Source organism: Pempheris klunzingeri, chromosome 5 (genome assembly GCF_042242105.1).
Source record: "Pempheris klunzingeri isolate RE-2024b chromosome 5, fPemKlu1.hap1, whole genome shotgun sequence".
NCBI lineage: Eukaryota > Metazoa > Chordata > Actinopteri > Acropomatiformes > Pempheridae > Pempheris > Pempheris klunzingeri.
The window spans coordinates 16,707,041-16,725,714 of NC_092016.1; the positions used below are offsets into that span (position 1 = coordinate 16,707,041).

The 18,674-nt window shown below is 42.1% G+C and overlaps 2 protein-coding genes across 2 annotated transcripts; both read left to right on the forward strand.

Moving 5' to 3' along the window:
- The first annotated feature begins 101 nt into the window (after positions 1-101).
- On the forward strand, positions 102-4,722 carry ube2na (ubiquitin-conjugating enzyme E2Na). The gene is made up of 4 exons (XM_070830212.1): positions 102-195; positions 2,448-2,694; positions 3,190-3,330; positions 3,647-4,722. Exons 1-4 carry the CDS (start codon positions 166-168, stop codon positions 3,691-3,693), a joined length of 465 nt encoding a protein of 154 aa, XP_070686313.1. The 5' UTR covers positions 102-165; the 3' UTR covers positions 3,694-4,722.
- A 1,541-nt stretch (positions 4,723-6,263) lies between these two features.
- On the forward strand, positions 6,264-18,539 carry nudt4a (nudix (nucleoside diphosphate linked moiety X)-type motif 4a). Its single transcript, XM_070830044.1, has 5 exons — positions 6,264-6,798; positions 11,367-11,477; positions 13,630-13,674; positions 13,996-14,083; positions 16,893-18,539. The coding sequence occupies exons 1-5, from the start codon at positions 6,700-6,702 to the stop codon at positions 17,117-17,119; spliced, it is 570 nt and encodes a 189-aa protein (XP_070686145.1). The 5' UTR covers positions 6,264-6,699; the 3' UTR covers positions 17,120-18,539.
- The last annotated feature ends 135 nt before the right edge of the window (positions 18,540-18,674 follow it).

Genomic DNA, 18,674 nt, shown 5'->3' on the forward strand with positions numbered 1-18,674 from the left:
CTTCTGTGATACACCTGTTGGTGCATGTTTTATCCCTCTATCCTGTCTCAGACTCACCAGGTGAGTTACTGTCGTGACGCAGAGAACCCGGAAGACGTGTGTTTGCTGTCAATGCCAACAACAGAGAGGAGGCACTGAGAGCCCAAAGCCCGCATTTACGACAAGATGGCAGGATTGCCCCGCAGGATCTTTAAGGTACTTATTTCACGCTTTAAACAGCAGCAAGTGTGACTTTTCTGCCATGGGTGAAACTCTGCACACACCGTATAAACCTGCCCTGCTCTGCTGCTCCGCCCGGTTGTCACTGATGTGTGCTAATGTTAGCATCCAGCTCGCTAACGGCAGTTTGATAAAGTAACTTCCGTTTCATTCCTGTGCCCACATACACCGAGACCCAACGGGTTAAAACACACCGAGGCTTTGTAAAAATGTAGGATAAATGTGGCGTCAGTCGGGATTATCTTTTCTAAATTTGCTTTTGAAACACACAGTGTGTCAGGCTGCTGCTGGTCAGACTGACTCGTTGGCTAACTGGGCTAACTATGCTAACACGGCTAGTTTGGTAGCTTTGTTTGTCTGAAGCGCTCAGTGATAAAACCAGGAACACTTAAGAAACTAACCAGCCTGTTAGCCTGACACTCCCACTCTTATACTTGATGAGAGGTCTGCCTCCTGTAATGTTATTGTTTTCATACAGCGAAGTTCATTATTTAGTTTCTAGCTGGTAGCCAAATGTTAGCTAGTTACGTGCGTACCATAACTCAGTCATAAATGTGGTGACAAGCTAAAATGAAACGTGATACTTGAAACAGAAACCACAGAGTTTAGTGCAGACCTGTGGGCTCTATGGGGCAGCACCAGCAAACTAGGATGCTGTTAAAGGAGTTGCATCAACCACATGATAGTGTTAATATAATCACTTGTTTTTAACAAGAGTTTCTCTGCTCCTCCCAAATACAAAAAAACCCCTTAATGAGTAGTTAAGGGCTGATTTACAAGTGCATTGCTCCATCATGACAGTCAAAATAAAACGAAGATAGTGCCCAACTGTATTGTACATTTCATTATTTATTCATACAAACTGATTGATTAAACATTTGTTTTATAAAACACAAACTGTTTGCAGAGACAAGAGTAATGTGTTAAATTGTCCGCAGTTGAAGATCTGGAATGAAATCTGTAATTTATTATTTTATATAGTTGATTTTTCAAATTTGATATATTATTTTTGAATCCCTGCTTAGCTTTGGTATCCACAAATGAGTTGTAGCTTTTTCCTTTTTCTCTGGCAAACCTTTACAGTGCCATTGTTGTAAGTAATAATAAAATACTGGCCATTCATTCTGTGTACTTGTGTATATCAATCAGTGTGTGATTTGCAAAGAAATAGTGCTTAGCCTGTAGTGAGATTTATTGCACAGGTAGGTGAGTAAACAGACCACAGACTAACTTTGGTGGGAAAAGGTGGGAGTGCTGGGTGGGAACAGTACTTAGCAAACCGAGCTGTTGAGCCCTCGGAGCGTGTGACTGGGACTGGGAGCCCCTCTCCGTCTGTGTTTTCACTGCATGGTTTTGTCTGTGGGTTATCTGAAACATTTCAGGAATCTCACTCCCAGTTGCATTCAGGAAAAGTCAAAAACAGGAGTGCCCGCTGTTAACAGGAGTGCCCGCTGTTGGCAAGCTTCATTTGATGCTGTTTTTTCACACATAGTTGGTTATGCTGTTACTTATTTATTGTTCTGTTGTAGTCAAGTGTGATGCATGAATTACACATGGCTGCATTTCTAACAGGCACTAGGGGATACCACGTTTTTAGATATGGCAAATAATCAAAGGGCCTCTTGCGTTATCAGTGCTACAGTTTGGAGATTGCAGAACCAGAACGCACAGTGAAGAGAGAGTTGAGTTGAGAAAACTCCAGTTTCTATAATGACGTGCATTGCCGTGAGCGTGAAAGTAGTTTCCTCATTAATGGCGTCTCTCAAGTGTTTCAGTCATGCTGCCTCATGCAGACCACAAGAGGTGACAGGTACCTGCTCCTCATTCCCAGTGAGGGTGTGTGTTTCTGCGTCAGTGTCCTGTGTAAAAGCCAATCACATACTGCACAGACAGTCTTCCGAACCACAGCCGTGAGCCACCATTGCTTTTGCTTCGTAACTCGCTGAAATGTGTGGGATTACGGTTGCTCTGTGTTGCATCCCCTTTAAAAATCGCACAATTTTTTCACCTGGTACATTTGTGTTTCAGCACTCCCCTGTCCTACCTGAACACAAAAGAATTGCATTCTGCCTCTATGTAATATCATATAAGGCGTATCTCTGTCTGAAAGGGGCCATATGGTAGTGACAGTGCATTTTCAGTACAAAGTGAAAGCTCTCTGTGGCACTGACTGGTAACACGGTGGCACAAACTTAACTGCGTTTTCTTCCTGTGTTTTTCTATACCAGGAAACTCAGCGTCTGCTTCAGGAGCCCGTCCCAGGTATCAAGGCAGAGCCAGATGAGAGCAATGCCCGCTACTTCCATGTGGTCATTGCTGGACCTCAGGACTCACCTTTTGAGGGGGGCACATTTAAACTTGAACTCTTTTTACCAGAGGAATATCCCATGGCAGCTCCTAAAGTACGCTTCATGACCAAAATATATCACCCCAATGTAGACAGGTTGGGAAGAATATGCCTCGACATTTTGAAAGGTAAGTCAGTACTCTAAGGCCACATTTTATGCTTACCCAGCTATGGGTGGCAAACATTGTGCTTTACCTTTTAACAGACATGTTCCAGTAGACAGAAAATGTGTCTTTTCCCAAGCAGCTTCAGAAGCCACTTATCATGTGCTCTGACTTTGGCCTGTTGAGTCTGGCTTGTTACTGTAGGAAAGCCTGAATGTATTGTGTTGTGTGATGTTTGGCCTGTGAATGAAGTGAGGGATTTGCCAATTTCATCTTGCTCAAAAGATCAAGGGCCTCTTATGTTACACTTGTGACCCCTAAATGGAGCTTTGTGCCACTACGACTGCTTATCACTGCTGTCTCTTCAATGCCCCTGCAGCTTAAAATAGATACACTACTCACGTGCTTCTCATTCACTCTTTTTTTTTCTATTTTCACTGTATTGTTCCTCCGCTTTTCTTGGTCTCTATTTTAGTCTTATTAATCTCCCTGTACTTTTCTTTTTTTTTTTTTTCCCAGATAAATGGTCGCCAGCTCTGCAGATTCGCACAGTGCTGCTATCAATCCAGGCGTTACTAAGTGCACCCAACCCTGATGATCCCCTAGCAAATGATGTTGCAGAGAAGTGGAAAGCCAATGAAGCTGAAGCCATAGAAACAGGTGAGAGCTGTGATCTGGAGGGAGGGTTTATGACACTTTCCATCGAACTCCTAGTTTTCTCCTTTTCCTCACTGTCATTTCGATTAAAGAAACATGGAGCCCAAATAAACACATACTTGTGAAAAAAACCCACAAACCACTGTGTACAATTTACGTTGCACTTTGAAGCAGATTTTTTGTGTTTGGTAGTGAATTACTTTTCAGCTACATTGAGCAGATTTATACCATATGATTAACGTTTCTTATTGCTGACTTTGTAAACCAGCCACATTGGTAAAATAGTGTGTGACTCATGTTTATTTTTTTTATTTTACAGCCAAGTCATGGACCAGGCTTTATGCTGGAAGCAAAAATGAAGTGTAGAGCAGCCTCACAAGTGGAGTGAATATAACTCCTCACGTTCTGCCAAGACTCTTCCAAATTCATTTGCATATATATATATATATGTTTATATTTATATATATATATATGAACATGAATATATTGTAAATGAAAAACAACTGCTGAGAATTGGTGACTTACATGCACACTAGTAATGAAATGGCTCTTTGTTGTCCTAACTCACTACTGTTCAAATGCATGGGCGGAGGTTATAGATCTACTCACCTGGCTTTCTTTGTCCATTGATTTTGAAAGGCCGTTGCCAACTGCTGCTTTTAACAAGCATGTTTAAGGGGAAAAGGGTGGCCTGTTTCCCATATTTTCAGTGGGGATGTGGGTTTGGGGGTTCCAGATCAGCGGAATAGGTTTGGAGGAGAGACTGGCTGTATGTGGTCAATGTTGTATAGTTTTTACAGTTCTTTTAACTAAAGCAGCTAACTACTACTAGCCCACTGTCTGTAGACACTCACCTGGAGGCGGACCAGAGTATCGTCCTGCGGAGACGGCCCAGCAGGATGATAAACAAACGCAGCGCCACTACTTCTTTAGGTCACATCTGGCTGCAATAAGCACACAGTAATAAGACTGAAAACCAAACTGAGCCTGCCACTGTCACATTAACTTTTCCAGCCGCTCTCAGTGTGAACTTGTGGATGGCAGGGGGGAGAGTGAGGACCTCTCCTTAGTTTTAGCACCTGTGTTTTATTAGCATATCCAATCTTTTATATGTGAATCTTTCTTGCTGTTGCCATACTAACCACGCTGCTTTTCCAGCCATATGTTATATGTGCTAACGCTACAAGACTCAGTGGGGCGTATTGAGGGACTGATCTATATGAGAGCAGGTACTCACGCTGTTATGGGATCAAACTCCAAAAGCTGAAAAGTCTGTTTGTAAATTCATTCTTTCTATCAAAATGGGGAAATATTGTTTTCCTGCTCTCAGAATGCTATGATACAGTCCACCTGCATACTTTTATGTTCTGTAAATAAAATTTGTTAATTAATAAATAGTCTCCTGGGTGTAATTCTTGATGGGACACGTGTGGCGAATACTGCTGTTGATGTGTGTTGTACAAGTTCAGTAGCTGGCTGGTCTGGCAGTGAGGTACAGTACGTGATTAAATGTACTTTGTTACTTTCAACCATTAAGAATTAATCTTTACTTTCAGGTACATTTCTTATTTTTTTAAATTTCACCTTTGGTAATTCCAACTATTTAGCTACTGAAAATGTACTAGAGGTGTGATATTGTCCTTTCCATGCACAACTAAACATCCTTATGCAGAAGATGCTTGTATATGCCATGTTGTTGATTCAAACCATTAAATTATTACTCTCTCTTAATGCAATGAAAGATGCTCCTATCAACTTAATGCAAATTAAACCAAATTGAATGTTGTTCTCTAAATGTTGTGGTTAAAACCTTCACACAGAATAAATGTGTGCTGTGTCTGCTCCGGGCACGTCGGTCCGGTTCAGTCACATTAAGTTATAAAGTTCAAAGGGGTCTCCGGCGTCGTACCACTGGCCTGGAAAACTGAGGCCTGCATGCTCCTGTGCCTCTGATTTTACTAATGACCTTTTTACTAATGACCTCAGAAACATGCTAATCCTTGTGTGAGCCATAGAGCTGCTTTGGATGTCAGTCGGGATCATTCAGAGGATCACAATAATCAAGACAGTCTTCAGTGAAGACCACACGTCCAACTACTCAGGCGTTGTCACCAAGGTTTTAACACGTTCACCTTTGAACACCTCCTATGGTTCAGAGACAGTCCTCCTCCACTAGAGGGAAGTCCTGAGCTCTGCAACTTTTACTGTCTTCGGTGCATTACAGGCCTCACCACCTCCCCACGAGAGGCATGCTGCTGTAAATAACCAGTGAGTGTTGACACCTCACCGCTGCACTGAACTGGAGCTGTTTTATTTTTATTTGGCGCTGGAACAGCAGGGACAAGCCTTATGCTTCCTTCATGTACTGTGGGAAGTTTGGGAATCACGAGAATCCAAACACGACTGGTAAAGATTATTATTGTTTCTCACATGTGCCTCGGCTGCCAAGATATGAGCTTAATATATTTTGGGATATAAATATAAATGTCATGCAAGTGTGCTGCAGGGAGTGAAAGGCTTATTTATTTATCTTTGGGGTATATTTGGTTGTGTTCGTCTCAGTATAAGTCAGCTAGTAAATCCTCATTATGCCTTTTAAAATTAATAAAATTTTAGATATGAAACAGGAGAGAAAAGAGGGGAGAGAAAGAAGAAATTTGAGAGTTGGTGCTGTTATGAGATTTGTTTTGCACTGTTGAAATAAACGATGGAGGATGGCATGTATGGCTGCTGATAAACTGATAATACATTTCTGAAATAAAAACACACTGTTGGTTCAAATAACCTGTATTAGCATCCCAAGCATGAGGGTTGAGGAGCTCCACAGCGGCACCTGAAAGCAGCATCAGTGATTCAAAGAGGGGCATCACTCACGCACGTGACGTTTAGGGTGATTACTACGCGCCCGCGCTGAACACCACGTCCGCGTGCGGCTTAAAGACACCCGGTCCGTGTTTGGCCCTTTAATCTCCGCCTTTCTGCCGGACGTGAAGCCCGGGTGAGGTGGCAGCTCTCTGGCCAGCCGCCAGCTGCTCGCCGACCTCCGTCTCGGGCGGGTTTGTTGAACCATGCGTGCTGACAGCGGCTCCAAACCACCGAGGTCGGTCCAATGCGCGGCCAGAGGCGGTCTGACTTTGTCCCGGAATGAATGAACCGGGTCTGCAGCTGGGACTGTCTGAGGAAGACTAAGTTTGGAGGATTTCGGGGGGCCTGCTCCTGCTCCTGGTTCTGGTCCTCCCTCCCCAAACAGACTCACTCTCTGTCGGACACTTCAGCGTCTGGTTGAATCCAGATATCCGCTTTGTCTAACTCTTTTTTTTTTTGTTTTTGTTTGTTTGTTTGTTTCTCGGCATTCGACGACTGGTCATATAAATGATGAAGTTTAAGCCCAACCAGACCAGGACGTACGACGGCGAAGGGTTCAAGAGGAGAGCGGCGTGTTTGTGCTTCAAAAACGAAAAGGAGGACGAGGTGAGTGCAGGGGATGGTGGTTAAACTGTGTGGCCACTGGACATTCACTAGAGTCCCACTTCATGAACTCTGGCTGACTGTCATACTGTACCAGGCTTTATCACTGTTCACACACACACACACACACACACACACAGCCCAGGCTGGGCCCCACTTTAATATTGTGTGTGTGTGTGTGTGTGTGTGTGTGTTCTCGTGTCTGTTGCCTTTTGTTGATGTGCTGAGCAGAGGTGAACATAACTAGGCTGAAGGGACCTAATAAACAACAAGGGGCTCTCACAAGCTGGCACCCAGCAGGAGAGCACCGTTTTCATTTCCTGTCCAGGAGGAAATCCACACAACTCATAATTCAAAAAGACAAGGCACCCTCACTGCACCTTCACTGAACTATTATCACTGACGGTCCTGCACACTCACAGAATTTATTTAATTATTTACGTCTTTATAATCTCATAAACTTTAGTGCCACTTCTCATATGTGGTGCACCTCCCCCTGTATCCTCCTCTACTTTAATGCACACATGGCTACAGTGTTTGGTTTCTAACTTGCACATCAGCTGCTGTGGTTACTGTACAGGGTCATTTCCATATCACCACCCCATTGTGATCACTAATCCTTCGCTGAGGCACCATGAAACCAACTCCTGCACTCTGCAGTTGTATGTTGTATGACAGCATTAGATTGCTGCAACCTTTGTCTTGCTAATTCATATTTAGTCTGTATTTAATTATACGCCATAAAGCAAACTTGGTACAGGTGGGACTTGTTGCACACACCCACTCAAAAACACCTACTTTTAAATAAAAGTAGTGATTTCTATAGTTGAATACCAAATGCATCGTGGCACCCAACAGGCTAAATGGGGATATACAGTGTATGGACACTGACATTACAAATGACCAGGTTTGAATATGTCTCCCTTTAGACTCATTCTGCAGCAAACATCTCTTTAAGGCATTTTCTAGCACATAAATCATTTTCATGTGATGCTGCTGAAATGGAGGAGTTATTAGGTTGGGTTAATGATTAAGGCTGAGTTGATACAAGGAAGGAAGTTATAGACAGAGGTCCTGGTCTTGTCCTAGATCACAATGTGTCTGCCTAGTGACGGCGGCTCATCTCAGGACCACATGTGATAGGGGGAGAGGGGCCGTTGGGGCCTGGTTGGAGGGGGGGGGAGTTGAGTGTTACACTGTGTGCTAAACACCAAGTGACCTATCAGCTGCAATTTATAGAAACAAGGTGCAGGCACTTGCTGTCCCCTGACAGATTTGCTTTCCTGCTCGTCATGCACCCGCCCTCTCCTCTTCCCCATCACACCCTCCCTTCTCTGTTGCTTTTCATCACGATGAAGTGCTCTCGCATCGCATGCCGTGCTGCTCTTGTCCTTCATTCTCACTGACTTTGCTTTGATTGCATGTGTCACACTTAAAGCGGTAAACCGTCCATCCAGTCTGTATCTCTGGTTTACCGTCTCTCCCCTCAGCATGTCAACGAGAGTCCAGGAGGACAGAAGCAGGTCAGGATGACTTCACTTTACTGTAACAACACTGTGATCTGCCCATTTCCACCTTTCATTATAAAACAGCATTATTATAGTTTATTCTTTATACAATCATACCTTCTGTACCTGGCATATAACATGTTAGTAATTATCCTGTAAATAAGAAAACATGTCTCCAATTTATCAGTGTGTCTCACTGTATAACGCTCTGGGCCGCATGGTAATCAATATGGCAACTAGGAAATCAGTATCACAGTATTGACAGGAGATATCAAAATATATCACTATGGCAAATTTAGGCAAAATCACATACAAAATCTTCAAACTTTTGAGTTTCATCAGACAAAATCCTTTATGCATGTAAAACAAGAACCTCACTGACTCATTTAGTTTATTAATAGAGTTGCCTCAGAATAATTCTGACAGTTGGATCTTGTAAAATGGTCGCACTGTGTGTTAATATCATCACAGTATGTTTTTAAACAATAATTCTGTGACATAGGTGCAACAACAACTGAAAATGATGCTGAAGGCTTCATAAGGAGTGTGTTAGTGGCAGTGCTATTTAATGCCGTACTCTATTATACAGCGGCTCATGTTATTGTAGCCAGTCGCTTTATGTTCAGGGAACAGCACCAGGATTTTTGCTCCAGCCTCTGGCCTCATGATGCCCCATTCAGGTAGCGCAGCACGAGCGTGTCTGTCAGTGTCCTAGCTGTGGTGTTGATCAGGTGACGATCGCCGTTAAGCCGATGTGGACGTGCGCACTCAAAGCTCGTCCTCACTCTGAGGTGTGTGGTGCCTGGTGGGGTCATTACCCTCCTCTGCTCTGCTCTTTTGTTTTCATTCAGAAAGGCGACTGCTGAGCTGGTGGTTTTTGAGTGCCTACGTGTTTCACATGGCGTTTGTGTGAAATTGCGCATGCATGTGTGTGTTTTGTGCATTTGTGTCACTGAGACAGCTGCCAGTGTTTCTGCAGCGCCCAGGGCCCTGCACTGATGCAGCTATTAATCTGCATCATCTTCATCATCATCATCATCATCATTCAGCAAACTCTTTACACCACATTAATGTGAGATATAGTGCAACTATTGGCCATTAGATAAATTAGTGCTGTGCCTGGTTACTGTTTGACATCACAGGGTGACAAAAAAATCCATCTAAACTCTATTTTAAGTCAATGTTGTGAGACATGAAGTCTTCCAAAGGGGGTTAATACTTTGTTTTGGCACTGTTATTCTAAGTTCAAAGAAATGCATGTAAAGTTCTGCAACATTATTGATTTAAATTGGATATTAAAGTTAGAAGGTGCAGGATTGCTTCAAGAGATGCATAATTATTTTGTATCATCTGGCATCTTTTCTTTTTTTGCATTTATTGTTTCAAGTCATTTTCTGATCATAATGTGAACCACACACTTACGATAATATCTTCCCGATTTAAAATGATCGGACTGTGAACCAGTGAGTGAAGATCCAGCTGTGCAGGTTCAAGTTTCCAGACTTTTTTCTACTGCAGATTCATTTGAACGTGACATTACATGACAGCAAATCCATACATAAAGATTGACAGGGTTGCCTGTGCTCAGAATACATTGTACGGTCTCCAGAGAGTTTGTAAATGTTTGGACAGAGAGAGTTTTGTCACACCCACATGCATTTAAGTATTTATATCGGTGATCCAAACGAAACAGGAAACGGTAAACAGGGGCTCTTGGTGAGTTTTAAATTGAGCTGTTATAGTGTGCTAATTCCCGATGAGGTCAACGACTGAACAAGTTCAGTTAACAGTGAGACTGCCAAAATAATGCTTGAATAAAGTTTTCCTGTGGGCTTTATCTTACTCTTGACCTGCTTTCAGAGTGAGTTACAGTCAGGGGGTCACACAGCGTGAAGTTTCACTCATCACAGTCATTTCTGTGCAATTGAGACCAGCTTTGACGGCAGTGACGATGTTATCATTAGTGCTCTTCACAAATCTGCCATGCTGCTGCTATCAGGTCTCAGCAGGAATGCAGACATATCTCAACCTAAGGACACCTCAGCTTTGACAGTTGTTTGCCTGTAGAGTGTAATATGCATATAGTGTTTTTTTTCTAACCAATCTTTGCTGCTGAGAGAGCGATCACAGGGTTATCCAGTGTCTGAGAACATGGTGTCTGCAGAATTCAGAAAGTATTCACACGTGAAGTTAATGTGGGTCAGTATGATGCTGGATAAGGTTTAAGGTCAAGTGACTTCATCTCCAGAGGGGCACTCTGCTCAAAAAAGACCAAACTGCAAGTGTTTGAGATCAGTTAAACATAGTGTGTGGCTTTAGTTGGATGATTTCAGATCAGACTGCTGGTTTGTCTTCTTTTTTTGTCATGTTTTATAGCTCCTCATGTTTTGAATGCTTTATTGTTATCTGTTTTTAAAAGTTACTTTATTATTTGTCAAGCAAATGATGGCTGAAGCACTGCAGTGTCACCTGTGGGACTGTTTCAGAGAGGTTTTTATTTTCACCTGTATTCAGTTTTAAAATGGTTGCTCATGGTAATATTTAATTGTTTTGCATTATATTATATAGTCTACCTAAAATATGAGATATTCCCTATAGGTGTTGCTTTTATTGTATCATCAGTGATAGCGAGTTAGGTTGTAGTGTAGGTAATGATATGTCAAATAAGAATAATAATGATAATAATAGTAAACTTAAACGTGGCTTTATTTGTTTTTCATGCAAATCAGTTAGTGCTTCCGAAGCAGGAACATGTAGCATTGAGTAACTGGCTAGCAGATGAAAAATCACTGTGGTTCCTCTCATTCACCTATTTCAAATTATATGGCAGAGAGTGTGACCTTCTCAGCAGCTCAGCCCACACCGCACTTTGCATTAAGTAAATGAAGTGAACGAGCGGTATGACATGCGAGATGTTCGATGCACGTCCCGCTAAATGAATAGCACAACACTCCAGACACCTGTGTTGATGAGGGACTCTAAACATGCCGTTGGCGTTGGTGTGTTTTTTGACACCCCTGAGCTCAGCAGCAGAGACCTCACGAAGGCTTTTCTCCTTGGAAGGTGTTACTGGTGAGCAGCAGTCGGCATCCGGACCAATGGATCGTGCCAGGAGGAGGAATGGAGCCCGAGGAGGAGCCCTGTGGGGCCGCCGTCAGGGAGGTGTACGAAGAGGTGAGCTCATCTACTGAAAAAAAAAAAAAAAGAAAACACAGAATAAGGCTCGATGTAGCTGTTTGGCACTACATTATAGCATCTAATATCCATATTGATGTTTTTACTTACACTTTACATTACTTACATATTTAATATACATATTTAAATAATTTTCTGTGTCTGAGGGAGTTCTTTTTGTGCATAGCTTTATTTAGTTATTAGTTATCATAGTGCAGCACAATAATGCAGGTGAAAGTAGGACTTCATTGTGGTTGAGCTCAACTGGTTGTGGGAATTTCCAACATGTGGCTTGTGATAATCAGCTGATCAGCAGCATGCTTTTCACAAGCTATGTTGTCATAAAATTAAAGTGGAAGATAAACAATAAGCAAACATGGACTTTGTGAACTAGGTCATTTCATGTGTTTAGATGCCAACTCTGCAAGACTCCGATGTCGGAATTTGTCCTGAAATCAAACGCATTAATAAGAAAAGTTCAAAACCCCCGACTCAGGCCTGCACTGGCCTGGATAGAAATATTCGGCAATGATGCATAAATGGCCAGTTAATTGTTGTGTGGTTAAAGGGGGGGCTGCTGATAGTTGGCCAGTGGAGTGTTTGGCGTGGAGCGAGCTATGAGCTTCTGCCTTGGATAGTAGCGTACTGACAGCTTTGAAGTATGGCAGTGACATTTGGGAAGGGTTTCCAGTTACTCATGTCCTGTGCCTCCCAGAGAAGACATGTGCCTGAATAAGAATGAGCCGCAAACCAACTAAACGTCAATATGTCATGTCATATTTAATACCCCGCTGTCAAGTTCGACACATTGACCTCATGTTTCCCCACGTGATGGTTTTAATTCGACTATTTTGAAATGTAAACGTTTTTACATATATGCTACCTCTACTACATATTAATTCTTGGCAGGTTTTGAGTGTGTAAAGTGTAGGAAAAATACCAAAGAAATGCAGTCAGCTCAAAAGGCAGAAGACGGTGTGCATACTGAAAAATGCTTGATTTCTGAGTGTGTTGTTGATGAACCCACAATGCTGTGCACAGTGAGGACTGCTTGCAGCTGCACAAAATTAAGATAAATTGCAAATTGTGGTTAAGCTGCTCCAGAAAGAAAGATATTTTGCTTTCTATTTATGTTCTGATTCCGATGTTAAGTATTTATTGTATATTTACTGTAAAACAATACAATTTAAATATATATTATTATGATGGTACATACTGTACTGTAAGAATGTCTTATTGAACCGGGACACAACAGTCGTGACAGCCTGTTGTGGACTTCCTAATGGATCCTGGCAGCTCTGAAATGAGAGGCCAAGTCTGAAACATGTCCCTGGAATGCCTCTGTGTGTCTCCCAGCCAGCAACAGGGAGTTTTTACCAAAAGTTGATTATACATGCCAACTTGACTTGGAACATGCTCTACAAGCTGCCCTGATTTATCAATACATTCTGATATTGTGCATTTTGTGAGGGGGAAAAAGGTTATCTACTTGTGAAACCTCATCTCAGGATGTAGTTTGTCTAAAAAGGATGACTTGGAATATGTTTAGTACCCTGAAGAGGTTAAATTCACAAAAAAAGCAAAGACATCTGAAAATGTAAACTCATTTTATAAAGCTGTTATTTAAAAAAAAAAAAAAAAAATTCCTATCCCATTAATTATCTCGCGACCCCATTAATTGTGGAACATCTTGTTGGGGTCTCGACACCCACGTTGGAAACCACTGCATTATGGTACATGTGACATGATGAAGCTTCCACATCTAAATTCATTGGCCTTCTATAAGTAGATTTGTGTCAAACTGTACACGGGCAGAAATGGACTGTGCACTTTACCCTCTGTCTCCTCATCCTGTCACTTAGACTATGTTTAGGCCTACCTGGTCACCCCCTGCTATGTTGTCTCACAAGCATTTGGCAATGCCAGGATCCCTGGTCAAACGTTCTCGCTGTGCTGCCGCTTTATAAAAATACTCCACAGGGAGTGTTTTAATTCAGCTTTGTTAGTGTCAGAAGGATGAATTTATCAGTTCCAAAAATCTATTAAATGAGTATCGTGTAATGTTCAGTGCTTGAGATACACAACACTGAATGGTCACTCACATGTAAATGTGTTGAATCACTCTCGATTGGTTTTCTTCGTGTGTGTGCAGGCTGGTGTGAAGGGAAAACTTGGCAGACTACTCGGGATTTTTGAGGTAAGCTCGTCAAACTGTCATGGAAAATTTTTTAATGAATTCTAACTTGGCATATATTACATCATAACGCTGTTTAAAATCCTGTATCGACTTAGCTGGTAACTCTACTTTCGTGCCTTGAATGCCTATGTTGGCATGCCTCATGCCCGTGGGTCAGTCCTCAGTCAGCCAGAGTGTTGACTTCTTTAGCTCACGTCGTGTCCATAAAAAAACAGTCCAGCTTACATCATGTCTTTACTGTATATGCAAGCTTTGCATGTGTTGCGTTGACACAGTTTATTGCAGTGATATAAAGTAATGTCTTCATCTAAATCTTTACAGCACAACCAAGACAGAAAGCACAGGACGTACGTCTATATCCTCATAGTGACGGAGACACTGGAAGACTGGGAGGACTCTGTCAACATTGGTACGCCTCTATGTTTAAGTCTCACTGTGTCTTCGCATTGCAGGGTTTTGCATAAATTATGCTGCAGGTATTTACCGACAACAAATGCGTCTTCTCTCAGAGCTTTGTTGAAACGAAATCAATTTGAACCATATACGTTGGTTTTCTGGGCAAGACTATCGGTGCTTACATTTTGAAGAGGTGTTGATCCTCTTGGTCATAAGATGAAGCGCACCCAACCAATTTCCTCCATTTAGTTAGTAATTTGGAGAGGCACCGTCAAAGTACTGGGGAGGTTTCTTATACACACACACAAAAAAACGAGATGCATGAGTGTGTCCTTGAGGTCCAACAAACATGTTTAATGTATTTCTTTCCTTGTAAAACCACACTTGCAAAGCCAATTTGTGGAATATTCTAAATCCTGAAATGTGTGCGTGCATGTTTCTCAGCTCTGCTGTGCCTTTGTTGGGTCTCTGCTACGCTGCTTTGCATGTTAGCACGACTGACTGTTGTTTAGTGAAATTAGCATAAATCCTCTTGCTGTATGTGATACAAACTGTTGACCACTAAAGCACTACAGGAGCACAAAAAAACTCCACCTTTTTAAGTTTTAGAGCAAATAAAAACATTTTCTGTAAATCCTATTATTACACACACCATTATATTTCTGAGCACAATGATAATGGTATTCAGTCATTACATTAATATAACCCAATTTAAATTATTTTATTGTCTTTTGACAGTAAAAAAAAATCATTTGTAGTTCACAGGCCAGAGGAGAGAGTAGCGACCATAAGGGGAAACCATTTAGAAAGACTGTTGAGGCCTCCAGTCATCACCTTGTAAACTGAGAAACTGGGACACATGCTTATCAATGAAGTTAAACCACCTGATCCACTGTGTTTACAGTCCTAAAATACTGACAGAAAAAATGTGGCAACACTTTGTCTTAGTTTCCCCACAACATTCTCGATATTTTGCTCCATTTCATTAACAACGTTCTTTCAAACATCAGGATGTAATTAATTAGACCTGAAAGTCAATTAATCAATTAACAGAAAGTTGATCTAAAATATTTGGATAATCCATCGATGGTTTGAAGTAATTTTTCAAGACATTCTCTAGTTCCAATCTCAACTTTTAGGACTTTGTGCTCCTCTTTGTTTTATTTGAAACTGAATTTAAGGATTATGGACTGTGTCCCCACCGGCTTTTGTGAAGAGCACAATAGCGAGCTTATTTTTAATGTTGCCAGTTTGAATGTTGTGTTGATCATGTACAGTACAGAAATTTGATCACTAATGTGTCTCTGGGGACTTGGTAACTCAAAACGTAAACTATTTCTAACTGGTCTGGAAAAAAAGTGGTCATGATAATTTACTCCCCTCGCCCACAGAAATAGAGTTCGGCCTGTTCACAAGGGGGAGAAATGTTTGCTGTGTCCAGTTGTTTTCCAGTTATCATCACTCTCCACAGCCCCCTCCTCACTTGTCCTCTCTTGCCCTGCGTCAGGGCTGTGACTGAGTGGAAACGGCTCGGCACTGCTGGTCTAATTCCCTCTCCCCCTCTGCCGAGAGGCCAGCCGTGGTGTCAACATAAAGTGGCTAAACCCCCGTCCCGCCCCTCTCTCACACACACGCACACACCACCCTCTAATAATCACAGGCCACAATGAATTCCTTTACCAAACTGCTGCTTGGAATTGAATGGGAGGAGATGTTGGGTATAGTATAAATAACTCCAGCTGATTGTTTACTGGACAGATTGTTTTTGTGGAAAGTGCTTTTTTTGGAAGGTATGGTGACATGAGGGCTTCATAAACACTAACTGAAGTGGGTCAGGAATGTCCATTTCCACTCCGACTTTAGTGCTGCAACATGTACGTGAACATTTACTCTTGAGCGCCTTGAATAATGTTGTGGTTTAGCAATTTATTTGCGGTGAGCAATTTTACTCACCGCTCAGCCGGGCATACAGTAACACTGGTACAAAGCTTTGGTTATCTATCAGTTCCATTGAAATTAGTTCTGATTAAGCATCATAAGGGATGATGGCAAGGCCAAGCCTCTACCATTTGAGGGCAAAAAACCCTCCCAAATAAACAACTCAGTTATGTGAAGCTGAATGATGGTTGAGTGGGAATAACGGACAGAGAGGGAGAAGGAGACAAAAATGCAGGAGGGATATCGAGATGAACTCAAAACGGAGACAAATGGTGGTGTGGAACGGTGCCATGCTGAGGGTACTGAGGGTATAATAAGGGTCCATCCGTCTGTTTTTTTCACTTACCATGGGCTGTGTTGTGGTGGCAGCAGGCTAAGCGGGGTATTCCAGATGTCCCCAGCAATGTTTTCCAGCTCCTCCTGGGGGATCCTGAGGTGTTCCTAGGCCAGATGAGAGATGTAATCCCTCCAGTGAGTTCCGGGCCTACCTCAGGATCCCCTGCTAGTTGGACTAATCAAAAAACCTCCAAGGGAAGCATCCTAATCAGATGCCCAAACCACCTCAACTGGCTCCTTTAGACGTGGAGGTGCAGCGCTCTACTCCGTGCTCCTCATCTTATGTCTGAGGCTGAGCTGCTCCAGCTGTAAAGACTGTGAAGACGATTACTCCTTGAGGTGGATGGCCAATCCACGCCCTGACTTCAAAAGTTCACAAGCTTTTTCTTAAATCAGTGTCACAGCTTTTGTCAATAAGATTCGTCTTTTTATATTAGTTTCTTAGGATAATTACTATCTCTAAAGATAAAAAAAAAAAATACGAAGGAAATGGCAAAACTACAAATGACCTTACTGATGACAACTTGCCCTTGTCTTCTTTCTCACAGGAAGGAAGAGGAAGTGGTTCAAAGTTGACGAGGCCATCAGGGTGCTGCAGAGCCACAAGCCTGTCCACGCAGAGTACCTACGCAGGCTCACAAACACCTGCAATCCCTCCTGCAGTCCAGCGTGCAGCCCGACGAACGGCAACACCCCGAGCTCCCAAGTGACGGACAACAGCACACCTCACTGTGTCGTTTGCTCCACGCAGGTCTCAGATCTGGTCAGCAGATAGGAGCGTGGGCAGCAGCCAGCCATTCTTCTAAGAAGACACCAGCATGGACACCTTCTCTGAAAAGGACTTTATTGCATTACTAACGCAGACTCTTAACATGTACAGTACGGACTTCCTTGGAGTTGATTTGAAACTGATTTCTAGTGGGCTTGAAGAGTGACAAAAATATTTTCTAAGTATATTTAAGATTTTTTATGTGAGTGTTTTTTTTAAACAACCATCACCAGATAATAGAGCAAATGTGTCCCTGTAAAGCGTTCAGATTTAGGTGGATCGTCTTGATGTGCTGCTAACAAAATGTAAAGGTCTGTTTTAGTTTTACATGCCGAACATTTGACGAGCAGTGCACCAAGTGTTTGGGAGGTTTCCCGGAGGCGAGTACTGGGAAGCGTTTATTTCCAAGAGGACTCACTGAGTCACTTCCACAGTGACTCAGTGCCAAATAATGTCCTTTTGCCAGAGGAGTAGCTATGCGTGTGTGAGTATTTTGTCACAATTCATCTTTTTTTTTTTTTTTTATTAATTGTTGTGAAACCTATGACTCAAGGCTTGTGAGGTCTTTCACCTAAAGAGAGCTGAGGACAAAGTTCTCCTGCTTTGATGCAACAAGTGTGAACAGCATTGCTTCTCCTGTAATCACCACCTTTTAAAATACACACCGTATCATGTCCAGTCACTAGTAACAGTGTAATAAAGATTAGGGAACTATCTGCAACCTAACCACTACGCTGAAATGGAGATGTAAATAGTCACTCCTCAAGCAACCTTTTATTTGGCAGTTAGATAAATATTAGCTTTTGTTTAGAGCAAAACCTGCAAATGTGCCAAAGGAGGACAGTATTCAACATTACAAACTCAAAACTGTATCATACAAGACATAATACAATCCTCTGAAGAAACAATTCGTATCAAGTGCATTTGGCAAACATGAAGTCCTGTTAATGGCTGAGAGGACTGTAAAGAGGCCTTGGTTTTAGAGGAGAACTACAATATAGTCTTTTTTCCTGCTAAGTGCCTTCACTTGCACAACAGTAAATTGTGTCTGCCTTACACACACTGTGGGAACCAGCCCCATGTATTTCTCAGCTGATTTGAACAATGGGATGTTTAAAGGAAATGTTGTTACAACTGATTGTACAGCATTAAGTATGCTTTGACTGAATTTATTTATTGATGTGTCATAGGGAACTACCCCCTCTCCATCACGAACAGGAAACTATGACAGGAAGTCAGAGTCATTGTGTGGCCCGGACTTTTTTTGTCAACATCCCCAGAAAGAGGCAATTTATGTGATAAGTTCAGTTTGTTGCCCATCAGTGCTCTTTTACTGAAGGAGCATGGGACAGATCAATGATTAACCCCTTTTTCTATTTGTGCATGTGTGACTGGAATATTCTGCTGTGCACCATCATGTTGTATATAAAACCTCAAAATAAAAAAAAATGTTTATTGATCATCCCCTTTGCCACACATATATATAAATTATATATATATGTGTATATATATATGTGTGTGTGTGTGTGTGTGAATATATATATATATGTGTGTGTGTATA